The sequence below is a fragment of the Nuphar pumila genome, chromosome 15 (genome assembly GCF_984573655.1).
Source record: "Nuphar pumila chromosome 15, dmNupPumi1.hap1.1, whole genome shotgun sequence".
NCBI classification, from domain to species: Eukaryota; Viridiplantae; Streptophyta; class Magnoliopsida; order Nymphaeales; family Nymphaeaceae; genus Nuphar; species Nuphar pumila.
This window is the reverse complement of record NC_143263.1, coordinates 87,405,587-87,421,419: the sequence shown is the minus strand read 5'-3', so window position 1 is coordinate 87,421,419 and position 15,833 is coordinate 87,405,587. Positions and strand designations below refer to the sequence as shown.

The window sequence follows — 15,833 nt, the reverse complement described above, 5'->3', positions numbered from 1 at the left end:
AGTCCCTCAGGTTAACCCCTGTTATATTTTCTGATGGAAACAGGCTTTACGAGTCATGTTTCCTTATTCTTGATTAAGTAGAGATAAAACTTCGATCATTTTACAATCTTTCAAGTCACCTCTAGCGGTCTCCTTTCAAGTCTTCATTGATCTTTTTCTTTTCTTAACTCTCCAAACCATCTTAAACTTTATTGGTCTAACTTTTAGGTGCATTTTAATATATTTAATTTTAAGTTTATCTTTTCTTGTAACCTTTTATAGAAACATCCTTTCAATCGTAAAGGTTCTCTTTTATCATATAGCAGGCCACTAATCTATCTCCACTTAACCTAATCAGCAATGATTTTGTTAGGGATATCTTATTCAAATCTCTCATTTTGTTGTAATATAGACCTAAATATTGAAATAAGCATCTCTTGTATTCAAATGATATTGTTATCACTAACTTTTGTACTCAACTTGCATGGTGTATATTTAGTTTTTATTCTATTAATTCATAAACTATTTTTCTCCAGCATGCACTTCTAAAGTTGTAGTTGCTTATGTATATCATCTTTCATCTTGACTAACAAGAGCTCTAACAGAAATAGTTAAGGGCAGGTAAATCAACGATTCTGCCCTTACCACAGACGATTAGCAGCCCTCTTCTCACCCACGTATATTTTATAAAAAAAATGCATATGATTGGGAGCTTTGGTTGGTCATGTGAGGAGGGTTAAGGCATCAAGCAAAGATGGGTGAGAAGAGGGTTAGGGCATTAGGAGAAGAAGAGCACCTGAGAGCCAATGGAGTGCCGCTTGAAATGGCACCTGAGAGATGCTAATTTGCCGCCTAAGAATCACCAGATTGATGTCGGATTGCTGCCTCAGAGATCGGCAATAGAGACAGGGTTAGGGCATCATAAAAAGAAGAGGGAGAAGAGGGTTAAGGCATCCAAAATAAGGTGTGCCTGAGCGCCACCGGATTGATGCCGAAAACCAGGTGTAGCCGAGGGAGGGTTAAGGGTGTTGGAGAAGTGGGATGAGGGAAGGTTAGGGGGGGTAGGAGAAGACGGGTGGGGGACGGTTAGAGCATTAGATGGTGGGTAGGTTTGTCATTTGACACGAGTTTAACCATTGGTTATAGTGTAACCATGGCTCGGTAGATAGGGGTGGCAAAACCTGACACGACCCGCCAACCCGCCTCTTAGGCGGGTTCGGGTTGGGCTTAAGCCAACCCGTTTAATAAACGGGTCGACCCGCCTAATCTGTTTATTAAACGGGTCGGGTTCAGGTTGGGGGTATGCCAACCTGGCTGACCCATTTAATAAACGGGTTAGGCGGGCGGGCCAATCCGACCACCAACCCGACCCGCCAACCCGTTTTCCCAACCAACCCATTTATTAAACGGGTTGGCAGGTCATGTCGGGTTACCCGTTTATTAAATGGGTCGGGTTAGTGTTTGCCACAGCCGACCAGTTTAATAAACGGGTCGGGTTGAGGTATGCTGACACGCCAACCCGATTGCCACCCCTATCGGTAGGACTTATTAACGGGAGGACTACTATGAACTAAAGGCAGGAAAGGCGGGGACTGATTTGCTAATTTGTAAAAAAACTAAAATAAGTATATGATTTTTTAAATCACAAAACTTTCATGTTTTTTGGCTATTGATTTTTGAATCACTAAAAATCATGTAGGCAAGTCAGATTCTAGTGATTCAAATGTTGGTTTTCACTAAATGGATGACATAGATCACTTGTGATTCACATGTTGATTTTCACGAAATTGATGATTTAGATCACATCTACATGTTCCAAATTGATCAAAACAATTTGCTTCAATGAGATCCCAGAAAAAGGTAGACCGAAATGGTATTGAAATTATGAGCCATTAGGTATTGGTTTTAGGCATAAATCAGGAAAATATAAATGCCAGCGCAGACATTTTCCTCCCTTTTGTTTGATGTTTGCACCAACCATGATTAAAAAAACAAAACTGAGACCTACACCTGCCAGCGTGGAATTTTCAGATATCAAAAGTTCATATATCCATAGAATAAATGGGCCTCAAGAAAACTGCACCACCTTTTCTGACCCTTTCCACCAACCCCAGCATGCTGGGAAACGAGATGAGCAGCTTCTTGTCGGGGGCAGCTCAGCTCTAAAATTCGGTATGGTGAGCCAAGCTACTAGCCAGCTTGTTTAGGTATCTGAACCGAGCACGAACAGGAAAAGCTCGACTCAGCTTGGCTCATATAGGCTTGTTTTACATATTATATATAACCAAATTTTTAAAACACAGTTTTTTTAGAAAATGTGTCTGATTGTGATCATCTCATAAAACTTGCTTCATAATGAGCTCAGCTTGTGACACGGAGCCGAGCCCAAGCAGGGGTTTATCATTGATGACCCAAGAAGATCGACTCATTCGGCTCGCTTACCTGTTCAAGAGTGGATCATGTTACATGATCCAACACAGCTAAGCATGCCTGTAAATTAGGACACGAAACAGCTAGGCAAAGCAAGCCTGAATTACTGTCGCAACTAAAATCCAGTGTAATATGAATGATAGCAATTAACATTTTGAGATAAATGGATGCTGAGAACAGATGACATTTGCTGTGGATACACCAGAGAAACGTTATGGCCACGAATGTGTTGGAAATGCAGCCTCCCATCCTGGCCACAATAGAACATCACCGGTACATAGTGGTTGAATCTTGTCGCAGGGACTTGGTACAGCTGGTTGTATAGTTTTGTGCAATTTCGTGTTCATTACAGCAAAATCAAGTTGGTGCAATCTACGCAAAACAAACATTCAGATTTAGATCATATGAACTATTGGTTTCCATTGAGCCTGTTCAGATAGAAGCAGACCATGGCAAGCACATACCAGTTGCTAAACAAAGCATTTATGATCAGATGAACCATAATTCAATACGGATGCAGAAATTAGATATCGCTGGTATTGCTACATATAGATAATGGGCATCCCTTGAACGTCTGCATCAGCCCATGATGTGGACTAATCATTGAAACTAATATGCATGCTTCTATAATAGAATTTACATCAATGCATCAAATACATGATACCAGAATCGTATACTCACCAGGTACACGTAGCTTAGGCCACATACCTTAGGCCACATAGTAGAACCAACATTTTAAAGAAACGCTAAAATGAGTAAAATTATAGTCAATCCCCTCTCACCAGGCATTCTCTTTAGAAGGTTGTCCATTACATCTTAAAGCTTAGCAAATAGCCATTCCCACTCCTTAGCACCCCTTGTGCCAGGTTCTATGCCATCAAACAAACTGATTTAATTGAGCATGATATGACACTGCCAAGTCCGATCATATAGAGCTGGTGGTTCTGTAATTCCATATCAGCTGTTTAATCAATAGCTGTCAGATAAGTCTTTGCAATATCCAGCAAGGAACGAATTAATGGGAGCCACCTGAAATCCAAAGGCAACTCTTTGGGAGCATGGATAGATGGAAAAATAAGCTCGAGTGTACGCAAAACCGACAGAGGTAAGTAGAGAATAGTTAAGAATGTGAGATGACTCTTTCTAAGGAACACAAAAAAGTAGCTCTGCGACTTCGGAAGAAGTGGTGCCTCTTGACCAAAGGAGGTCAGGATAACCAGGCCAAGGCAACTGTTTAAAACGTCTCAGCAAAGTTGTAAGACCATATATGGGGGCTGACACCAATCCAGTGCTGAAAGGTAAAGTTGGACTCCTGATGACGAGAACTGCTGACCAAAACCCTAGTGAATGCAATCATAACTCTAATGGTACCAACATAGCAATATCCCTTATCGGATAAGTTCCAACCTGCATGAAGCCATAACAATGTGGGCACTGTTTGGGAGAGAAGCTCAGTGAATTAGAGATGTCTGTCCATGTGATCAACATAATTTGGATTTGAACCATACCAGCATCAGCTCCACTTTACGTTCAAGGCAACACATCCATTCCAACCTATTGTGTGGTTAAGTTTAGCCCAGTCCTCTTGAGTTACTTTTCATAAATGATGATGACAACCACTGTATAACACCATAAAATCACCCGCCCACTTCAATTCTCTGCAAAATTTTGGCACATCAAGATTACTTGCCACAATAACCAAAAAGATGATCACGACAGGGAGGCAAGGTAGTTCTGATTAACCGGAATAAGTTATGGTCCCAACACCAGCATCATTACCCTCTTTTCTAATAGATCCCAACTGCGAGTGAGGCTTCGAGGGGAAGACAAATAGTGTGGCAGCTGAAGCAAGTGTTTGAAGTCTCGCTGAATATCTTTCTGAAGTAACTATAATCTGCGGCAATTGTTGAGGGCCTGAGAACAATGGCAACAGCACATAGGCTAGAACATGCACAGAATTTGGTAATACAAAAGCAACATCACTGCATGGCCCTGATAACAGGAAACCCTGTGATTCAACCAAGGAATATTGGATTTCCTGAACTAATGGCGTCTGGTTCTGAATCCTCACAGAAAATGAAAAGGGAACACCAAGTACTGCATAGGGTGGGCAATCCAAATTCACAACCAGCACCGCCTTTTCCACATTCACATCCGGGAGCTTCTGTTTAGTAACAATTTCCATTGTTGTATAGGGTTCAGACTCAATCAACTCTGACTTCCTTCTCCATCTGATGGATAGTGTTCCCATGGGAATATTTGGGGACTCCTTAAGAGGACTGAGAGAAAAAATCCATTTAAATTCTTCACCTGGCATGATAACAGGTTCAGATGAGACAGGCTCAATGCAGTTAGATACAAGACCATGATCAGGTGCAGAAGCATGCCTTAAAAGGAATGCCTCCCTCTCCTTGTCATCAGTATCAACAGAGGTAGAGATCAGCCGTAAAGGAACCTCACAACAATTCTTAGCAGTCACAAGAAGGATGTTTTTTTCATGCAGAGCAAGTGTTGTTGAATGATCAGAAGATGACACATCCTGTCTGATTTTTGAGAGTAACAGCAAATCCCTTCTAAATGGCATCATAAACTGGTGACTGATAACAACGGCAACCTTTCCCTCAATTTCCAAGCTCTTATGTACATGAATTTTCTGAGCGATGGTGTCCCAGCTGTTAGATGAGTAGCCCAGTGAAACAAACAGAGTTACTGATTTGGGTCTCTGCCACTTGATGTCCAGCCTGCAGGACCATGATTCACCGACATTCAAAAATGGCACAGAGAGCAACCCAAAAGACTGCTGAATTTTTCTGATATTTTCAATGTTTGGTTGAGATTCCTTCTGTTTAATTGACCCTGAAATACCAAGAAGCTCAACATGATTTTCTGAAGAGAATGGTTCAACATCTCTAGGTGTAAGCAAGGCCCCTCTGGTGTCGACGAGGTTTATCTTCAGCTCTCCAGAGCAGACCATATGTTCTCTTGCAGTCACTAGTACAGACACTGGAAAGATCTCGCCAACCAGTGCAGGGCCAGAAGAGCTTAAAACAAGATCAACAAGACACTCTGGCTCATCCACCTGGATAACCTTCTGACCTGTGAATGCAAGAGTAGGATCTTTGGTTGGGAGAGTCTCTATTCTGTCTTCAAACTTCCAAAGAGGTAAATCTTCCATTGATGCAGGACTTTCAGCACGGAAACAGATGGTCAAATATCGTCCTATTCTTGCCAACACTGATAAGCACTCAAGCTTGCCGCTCTGGCCTGTAATATTCAAAAGATATCAGATTCACATAATACAGGAAAATAAATGAGAACATAGCAAAGAAATTTCTTGTTATATTACCTGGCATGATGTCGTACGTTAATCGTGTCCATTTGTTTGAAATCAGAGTTAGGTCTGGAGCATTCTCAACTCGAAGGGCCTGTTCTTGAGTTGTTAGTGCTTGTCTATGCACATTGTTAATGATGAAATTACATGAAGGCTGGTTGAATTGAATTTCTAATTGCTCAAACTCAAAGGGATGAGGTAAACGTGATATAAGTGACAATGTCAGGAAAGTGGGTGCCCCTGGCTTAACAGATTGATCATGAAAAGCTACAGATGCCAGAAATACTGCTCTTAATGGGCTAACAAGATCGATCTCAAGATGAAGAGGCCGATCTTCAGTTAGACTAATGCTACCATGATCATCATTCAATTTCAACACAGGCTCTCCTTTCAAAATTCTTGATATTTCTTCATGTATAGTCTCCCTCTGGAAGAAGCAAGCAGGACCCGCTGACCCCATATTGCTTCCAGACATTATAGGCAGTGAAGCCAATTCAAGTGAATATTCTACATATTCTTTCAGAAGCCCAAGTTTTCTAGAGCAGTCCCTCAAATAACCCAAGGTTTCCCAAAGAAGAGTCAGCCAACCCTCTTGTCTGTAAAGGTTTGCAATGCTATCAAAAAGAATTTTAGCCTTACTAAAATCCCCTAAAGCAAAATGCTCTCTAGCCATTAGATTGCTGGAGTAAGAGGCCATCCTCTGAGCTTTAAGGTTATTGTATAAATCATAAGACTTTCTTAATAGAGCCACAATTTCATATGAATCCTGGTATCTCTTCCCCTCAGCAACAGCATAAGCCAGATACTCCAAATCAGTAAGACTGCAAGCACATCCAGCAACCAGTTAAACTCCAAGCATAATAAAATTCATATATTTAGTTATAAGAAGTCCAAGACTTACGGTTGCATAGCATACGTCTCTCCAGTCTCAATCAACCATGTAGACTGGCCGACATACACAGAAGGAACAACAGAATCTGTGCTATTTTGAATTGCATCTGCTATGGCAGAGTATTCAGGCTTTTCCATGACATACAAGGAGGATTCCAGCGCACTCCTCTTTTCTCTCAAGCAACAGGCTGCTAACTGTTGATGGAAAGTTTTCATAACTTAAAAAATGTGCTAGTGACCACTAAGTATTTGTGTAATTGAAACAATGAAAAAAGATTTAGAATGTGAAACTTCAGGATAAGTAGGCATCATCATTCACATATAAAAATCCATGCCATTTTGCGATGAGTGCATGGGGGCGAACAACAGAACCCATAAGATATTAAGATCCTAAAGATTGGAAGGAAGAAGACCCCAAATCATGAAAAGCTTGAAATATAAGACATTGTAACAAGTAATGATAGCCCAAACAGATCTATTGATTTCTATATAGGCTTACAATAGCGTAGAAAAAATGTGCATCATTATGCCAAATGCAAACAAGAATTCACTAACCTGATAATAGTAAGCTGGTTGGAATTCCCATTCGGTGACAGGTTTTTCTGATGTCCCTAATGGCAGAGGAACAATGGCTGGAATAGCAGCAGAACTTGTCTCCAATAACTCGGCGAATACTAAATATTGTTTACTCATCCAGTCCCAATGAAGGAAAAAAACTTCTGGATCTCCTGTAAGCTTCTCATAGCATGCAATATGCTTCCAGAACCATGCGATTGCTTCAATAACCTTGCCACTGTGAAGCAACAAAGTTGACCCTTTGAAATGCAATTGCCCAGCAGCTGCCTTTATCTCAGCCAAGCGTTGAATAGGTGGCAACCGTGTTGATGTCCCAATCATCTGCAGATCATCAAAGCCTTTATGATAGATAGACTCGTGTTTTGACATTAGACCGCAGGAGAACAAGAAATGATCAAGTGACAAAAAAGAAAATGACAGCTCCATAATGCTAATTTATTATGATAAGATTGGCTTTCAACTTCAAATTCTAACTTATTGATTAACAGAGAACAATAGAATCCTGCTGTTTAAGCAAATAATCATAGAACAGCTGGTACATTTTCCAGTTTTAGGAACTTCTCGATAGAGATAAAAGCCTTGATTGGGCAAACAAAGGAAACTAATGGCAGCTATAACTGAATAGATGCTCAAAATATTGCACCAAGCATTCACAAAGACCAGTCACAATTGAGTAGATTTCAAGATACCTCGCGCAAAGCATGGTAAGCATCTTCATAAAATCTTAAAGCCTCAGCCCAGTCTCTTCGAAATTCTGCATACACTGCAACCTGGTATTCAGGTAAGTAGATCAGACAGAGGACTCCATTCTTTAACTAAACCCTCGGCAAACATACTATGACTATTTATTATCATCATAATCTTTTACTAGGAGGGAACATCAAAAGTTCTGGAAAACAAGTTATGGAAGGAAGAAAGGTACAGAATACGGAGATATTTTTCAGCCAATTAATATGCAGAAAAAGATTCCAATATTCACTAGTTCTATTATCATAACTGCTGAACGAAGTGTCTTTCAAGATTTATGATGCAAAAGAAACAAATTAATTGATAGTACTAAAGAATATATTTGAAAAGATAATTTCTTAACTAGTCATTAGTAAAGGGAAAAAAAGATCCTCATGATATTTTGCACACAAAAATGCTAACAATATGGAAAATGCAACAAGTTGAATCAAAGAACCCAGTTAATTGCGGAGCAAAAGTTCACCAACTTTCAATTGAAATATTTTATGACATAGGAGCGGTGGTTAACAAGCATAATGCAACACATTGTTAGTGACGGTAATGCAAATGAAAGCTGAAACAATTATAGATTAACTCAATCAACAGCAAACAAGGCAAGAATAACACTTGGGGTCAAAATTCACTTTTATTTTCAGTTAGTAGGCATTATTGAGAACGCACTAACTCCTATAAGAGACAAGCACAATGACCTTGAAGTTGAGCATGTACTTCCTTGACCTTAAGATACATTAATAGCATATAATGCCTTAAGAATTTTTATTTCTTTCTACACCAAGAAATAAAACCAGACGGAAGGAACATAAAATAACCTGAACAACAAGAGCTCTAATCTCTAGCCAAATTAGCATTTAAACCAGGGTTACCGGAAGCACCATACCATATGGGGAAGCACGTTTCGGAAGTGTGAAATGCGGTGCTTCCGAAACGTGTGGAGAAGCGCCCAAAAAATTGGGAAGCTTGCTTCCCCCTTGCTTCCGGGTTGCTTCCAAGACGATTCTTGATTCGCTTCTAAGTCGTCCCGAGCTTCTCGCTTCCTAAAATTTTGAAAGTGCCTCACTTCCTGCTCCCTCTTCCCCGACTGACAACTCTGATTTAAACATTAAACCACCATACTCACATTCATTTGATCAATCTCATTCTTACAAACTTTTGGTGTTTTTCACATGAGATTATGTATGACTGCCTCCATACGAGTGATATTTTGCAATATACATGAAGTGGGTACTGTTTCGTTTGGAAACTAGGGTCATCTCAGTGTAAAGTATGGATGGCCTCCCACTCGGCTACTATATAATTTTCAATTTACATGAAGAAGGTTGATTGTCCTAATTACTGCCTAAATCATTTACCAGTGAATCAAATTGAAAATCCTTCATGTCATTTAATTCATAATATGTCCAAAGCACTTTAAGTACTATCTAACCAGACTTGTATAAATAAAGCACAACAATTACTTGAATCTAAACATGCATATAGACACCTCCATGCCTTGTCTATAAGGAAATGGACCTTTATTCCACATGGTTCGAGGAGAAAGATTCTGCTATGGACCTACGAAGAGTAATTCTTTTTTAATTGAAGATAAACTTTAATTGATAAAATAAAACAGTTACATCGCAGCAACAAGGTGTCACACCAAAACAAAAACAAAATCAATCCAAAAAGAAACAGAAAGAAATAAAATAAAATAAATATGAAATATATTGATCTGGAGCTTCTAAATACCCCAACCAACTAAACCCAATCCACTTTATATCAGATCCAAACCACTATGCTCTTGCATACAGCTGTATCTGTAAATGAATACATACATAATAACTCTCAAATGCTGAGTTTGGTCCTGAAAAAATTCTATTATTTTCTTTCTTTCCAAACCTCCATAGCAGCCTCCATTTTGTCCCTTTTCTTTTGGTCCATGGTACCAAAAGGATATGTCTAAAGGATTCAATTCTCCAGCTAACAAATACCCAGAAAGATTAAGCAGATATTGAAATGTGAGGCATAACCAAAGCAGATCCCATGCTGATTCCTCTTACTTCTGCACATAAATCATATAGCCACCAAGTGAAAACCTATTCTATTAAGATAGGTCTGTGCAGTAATGCAGTTTTGTGGTACCTGCCAAGCAAACATCGCTGCCTGGAATAGGACAATGATCCCATAGTGATTTCCTGGAGAAAGAGTTACTAAGGGCCTGCAAAAAAGAAAGATAACAAGATTTGATGGAAAATTTACCATTAAACAAAACCAGGGAATAGAATCTTTGGTTGGGCCCAACACCTGCTTGGCCAGTACTTGATTTAACGCTAACCAGCCCTCCAACTCAAGTAGAGAATAGGTTCTTCTAAAAGACCAGTCCCAAATCCCACCCACCCACCCAAACAGCAACTAACAAGTGAAATATCTTTATCAGCAGCCAGTTGGAATAAATTGGGAAATAACCATCTTAGTAGAGCCTTGTCTTCAAGCCACGAATCTAACCATAATTTTGTTTTGCAAGCATTTCCCAACTTCAGATGGATGTGGTCCTTAGAAGTAGCTAACACCTTGCAACAGCTGCTCCATAACCATGAATTCTAGAGCCAGTTATTCTCCCAAACCCATGAGAATGGAAGGCCACCTATGTCATACTTCCTCTTTATTGATGCAGCCAACCCTCTTCAAGTAATGGACTCTGCATTAGTAAGTGTAACTACACACTAGACAAAGATGATTCATGATCAAGAGTCAAGACAAACTTTCTACTTCTCCAACTTAAGATAAAAGTATTTCATATGACCAACTTTCCTGCAATAGTTGCACCTCCTCAGTCTTATATCACTCACCTTTTCCATCTTCCCTGAGATTCACAACCAGTCAAATAGCAACTATTCAATAGTCAACCTCCCACAAATATCACTCACCTTTTTGGATTGGTGTTGTTCATGCTATGATTGTTCAATAAAGGAATGCCAGTTGTTGTTCTTTTGTGTTGATATGTAATCCAATGTGGTTTTATTCCTGGAATTTGCTACATTTTATGTGTACTATTCTTTTTTGGTTCTGTTTTTTTTATTATGTCATTGGTTTTATTCAGTAAAAGAATGTCAGTCGTGTCATATGTATGTATATGTATATCAGTATCTGTACCATCTAACATTTTACTGCATACATTTACAGTTTTACACCTATATCAGATGACCAAAAGCATATTTTCAACCAAGGTGTGCAATGTTGATGATATATATAGAACATTTTAGCACGGTCACTAAACAAAGAACAGAAGATTGGAACAAAAAAGTATGTGAAGTATTGATGACAAAACAAAAAATATGAAGGGACAATGAGAAGAAAAGGACCTTTTAGAATCAAGAAAAGATCAGCATGTAGAAGAAAAAGAGAGGAAAATGAAGAAGGTTTAAGGATCTTGGAAGAGACAAATACTTAGACAAATCTCTTTGAATGTACCTGAAATAGATCCAACCAAGCCCTGATACCATCTAATATTTTGATAAAGCATGAAGGAGAAAAGAGAAGTCACAATGTGGGATCACCTTTTATATGTGAAACATACTGTTATATTACAAAACTGATCAGTAAGTAGGAACAAAGAAAGAAAGACTAAACTGCACCTGACTTGCATAGTACAATAAAAAATAATAAATAAATAAAACAGAAGTGAGTATGAAAACTGAATATAAAACAATGCCCTATAGCAGATACTTTCCTTTCAAGACAAGTTGCCTCTGTAAGATATCCAAGGAGAAAATTAGTGATCCAACCTTTCAAGATATGAGTTGGAACGATTGTTGAACAAGGTGCAAGTACCACCAATACGAGGGCATTAGCTAAATTGCATCATTGCAAAAGGCACTCAAATCTTTGCAAACCTTTCAAGAAAATCATGCCGGTTCGCATCCAATATAAATGGTCAAGTAAAATTCACATAGGACCGTCGTTGTTGAATCTTTATCTTATGCTATTTAACTCATTCCAGAATTCCCTTTTGTTTTTTTACCATCTTGTATGGCCTTAAAATGATGAATTGTCTAACAATTTATGTCTGTTTGTTTCAGACATCAGAAATGGAAAATAAAATCCCACATGATTAATGTTTGATATGATAGTAGGATCATATGAGACAGTTTTCATAAGATGCCATTTGGGTTGCATTTGTTTCATATTGATTGAGAAAGTCTTTTAAGTTAGTGAGCCACATTAAGAAATGTAACTCTTTGCATTTGTTAAGGAGACCCACGATGACAAAAGGTGGCAGAAAAACCATTCCATAGCAGGGAGAGTGCAAGCCCACATTCATGCAAAAAGTTCTGGTCAAAGAGAAAGTTGCTTCTCTTTAACCAGACACCATGCAAAAAGTGCTGGTCAAAGAGAAAGTTGCTTCTTTTAGGGAGTTTGTTTCATCAAGAAAAAATGGGTCATTTTGATACGAAAATGGCCTGTTTCCTCACCAAAGCAGGTTTTTAAGGAAATAACAGCAAAGGGGACATGAGAGAGAGAGAGAGAGCTCCCTGAAAAAGCCCATTTGTGAACCATCTATATATTCACACTAGATAAAGAACCTCTGATGGTGTTAAATTGACTTCCTGAAATTCAATAAGCATTAAAACTAACTTCTTGTGTTAGATTTTCTTTCTGAAATTCAATAAGCATTAAAAATAACTTTTTGATTTTATTGGTCACCAAGATACCATGTCAAATTGATAGTTATCAACAGAACTGGTTAGAAAAAGTTCCTTGTGTTTCCATTAAGGCCTCCTAGATTCTAGGCAATAGATATCAAAGAATTAAACCCACACCACGACCACATCAATGACATACAATTTTTTCATGTTGCCAACTGGAAAACACTTCAATAAAATCACCACAAAGAACAAGTGCTCATTGTTTTCCACATCTCCTGGATCTTAACAAAATCACATCCGCATGACAGTTGATGAATGCAACTTTTTGCTAAAGCTAATCCAAACTAACATCTAGATGCAGAGATGAGAATATGTCAAATCATGCTTCTTAACTAGATATGAGATAATCCATGGACAATAGAGTCCCCTTGCGACCTACAATGAAGTTCCACCAGAATATTATCATGATTTTATCCTCAGGAACTCAGTGACAAATGATAATTCAAACTGGACCAAAAGCAAATGAAATGCCTTTGAGAAGGAATGGATACACAGGAATAGCACCACATAAAGTTGTTCTTATTGTTTACAGTCTGGTGTAGAGCACTAGCGGAATCCTTGCCTTAAAGCAGTAACGGACATGCAACTCAGCAAAACTGAAGCTTTTCTTTTCAATACGAGTTTTAAGCTGCCGCCCTTCTTCTCTATAATAAGTACTAGATAGTTCTGCAAAGAGGCTACCTAATCTGCACAATGGTTGCCACATAATTTTACAACAAAAAAGAGAAAAGAAAATCATGTGATATGAAGCTATGCCGTGAGATAGACAAAGCAGGATAAAACCAACCTGACAAGCGACTGCTTTAATTCTGAAGGGCCCTTTTGAACAAACACTGTAAGGCACTTCGCATCTATTTCAGCACGTTTTCTCAAAGCTATCATTTGATCTTCACTGACATCATCTGGATATAAGCACCCAGTTCATAAAAATTACATCTCACTGAATGGGCCACTAAGCAAAGCGCAGGCAAAGCTAACAGAACAGAAGAGGAACTCCTACATGCTTCTTTATCCTAACCTTATGAAGCAAGAGGAACCTTGATTAAGCAAAACTGAAACTTAGACCTCCCTAGAACACCACCACGGTTTCTGAATTTCTTGCCGTGGTTGTTAGAGTTAGACAGAAAATCTTACAAAGATGCATAGCCCAAGAACAAGCAAGAACAAAACTTCATCAAATTCATGGTATGCATAATTCCACAAGATTGAAATTACGGTATCACCAAAAAACACGCCTTTTGAGACAGCAAAAAGAAAAATGGCATTTTGAAGAGTACCTTACAATAGGCTGGAACAGGACCACAGATCCCCGTTTCTCAGGTTTGAAGATTTACGTGGGTACCGATAATTCGCATGATTTAATAACCAGTATAGAAACTATTAAGATGCGAGTGGCTTTAGATCGGTATATCTTACCACTAACAGTCGACTGCACCACCACCACAACCAGTTTAATGTTCCGCCCCGAAATCACACCTCTGCGGATGTTCAAAACCACAGAGATGGTTGAAGGATCATAAAGAAGCAACAAATGCACAAGAATGAGCAATTATAAATTCCGCCATGTTCAGGATAGATCTGCATTCTATAAAACATTGGAACTGCTCTTTGTTTAATGATCTCTTCTAAGAAGCATGAAAAATCGAGCAACGCCAATCTAATGAGAGAGCACAATTATCCGGAGGCAAAGGAAAAAGAGGGAGGCCGTACTTTAGGGTTTCAAGGTCTGTGCAGACCTTGAGCCACTGAGTAGGGTCACCGGAGACCTGATCTGCGGCGAAGAGGGCGGCGACGACAGAAGGGATGCGGGTGCGGTGCTTGGAGAGCCAGTCGCGCTTGAGGACGCCGGCCGGATTGCCAGAGCTGAGGGGGTCCTTGAGCTTGCGGGCGACGAAGGAGATGTTGGAGAGGTCGGGGAGGGCGAGGGAGTTGATGGGCGGCTGCTCCGAGTTCAGGAAGGTGGAGATGGTGGGGTGCAGATCCGGCAGGCCAACGAGGGAAACGAGAGATACCGGAGGCGTCCGCAGCTCGTCCGGGTAGTCCTCCATCGCCCAGCAAGGTTTCGCCCACGAAGAAGGTCGGGTCCTTGGACCCCTTGGTATATATAGAGAGAGAGAGGATCAAGCGAAATGGGGAGAAGAGCGTTAGCTTAGATGTGATTCTCCTTCTCCCTCGTTTGCTCGTGAAGTAGAAGAGGAAAAGGAAGGGTGAAGTCGGTGATGGACTGGCGAGCGGTTTGGGAAATTGAGATCAATGCCCCAAGCCTCCTTCTCGGGAAAATCTCGCTACACAACCAAAAGTTTCAGATTGCGCAATTTATCACCAAAGTTTTTACCTTGGTTAGCGAAATGGCACCTAATTTAGTTGCCTATAATAAATTTTTGTTATATATTTTTAAAATGACTGTTGACCATAGACCCTTCCCGTACGAGAGTGCCTAGATCTTAGGAAACTCTCTCTCCAATTCATGCTCGCTCTCGCTCTCGCTCTCGCTCTCGCTCTCTTGCTGCAGTTTGGCTGTTTATTTAACATCTTATTAGCTTCAGTATTTTTGCACAAAAACGACCGTACTCTACGGCAAACATGTCCTGTCCCCTAAAATGTTCTGAAATTTCTGCTATTCTCTCCAATGTTCAAAATAGCAAATACCAAACTTAGTTATGACCTTTTTAACTCTAGTAAGTTGGAAATTGGTGAAGTTCATTCTTTGAGTAACTTAAACTCTTAAAAGGAGTTTCGTACATATTTTCTTGGAGACATCACGATAATTTTGTGAACCTCGTTTTACTCTCAATCTTTGAAATATCGCACATACCTGACCAATTTCACACATATGTTACGAAGTTCACATAAAATTATGTGTGAATTTCATAAGTATAAAAACAGAAACACCATCGCAACCCAGGGCTCATTTTGCATAAATTTTTAGGATTATTTGTGGTCTCCAACCTTTTTTCTCGACGTAGACTTTTTCGATAGTACTTTCGGCAACTATTCGGGTAGGACTTCATCCTCAAGTATTCTAGAATCATTGACGATGTTTTTTTCTGAGAAGCACATATTTAACGACTGAACCAAAAAAATTTTAAACAATTTTTTCTATTTGTTTTGACGATTTGTATGCTTCTATTTCATCCTAATGTTTTGTTGTTTATATTTTGTGAATTTTGTATAATAAACATAGAATGTTGGGCACA

General features: G+C 39.4%; 1 protein-coding gene across 1 annotated transcript; it reads right to left on the bottom strand.

The window, feature by feature from the left end:
- Nucleotides 1–2,891: 2,891 nt before the first annotated feature.
- LOC149815898 (uncharacterized) lies at nucleotides 2,892–14,925 on the bottom strand. The gene is made up of 9 exons (XM_089989776.1): nucleotides 14,347–14,925; nucleotides 14,053–14,114; nucleotides 13,424–13,538; nucleotides 13,199–13,322; nucleotides 7,897–7,977; nucleotides 7,187–7,528; nucleotides 6,642–6,826; nucleotides 5,756–6,561; nucleotides 2,892–5,673 (listed from the first exon to the last, which is right to left on the bottom strand). Exons 1-9 carry the CDS (start codon nucleotides 14,682–14,684, stop codon nucleotides 4,148–4,150), a joined length of 3,579 nt encoding a protein of 1,192 aa, XP_089845902.1. The 5' UTR covers nucleotides 14,685–14,925; the 3' UTR covers nucleotides 2,892–4,147.
- Nucleotides 14,926–15,833: the final 908 nt, after the last annotated feature.

Coding starts and splice junctions, on each gene's coding strand:
- LOC149815898 (XM_089989776.1), bottom strand. CDS start 14,684: ATGGAGGACTACCCGGACGAGCTGCGGACGCCTCCGGTATCTCTCGTT. Junction 14,115..14,346: donor ACAGACCTTGAAACCCTAAA/GTACGGCCTCCC, acceptor GAACATCCGCAG/AGGTGTGATTTCGGGGCGGA. Junction 5,674..5,755: donor AACGTACGACATCATGCCAG/GTAATATAACAA, acceptor TGAATATTACAG/GCCAGAGCGGCAAGCTTGAG.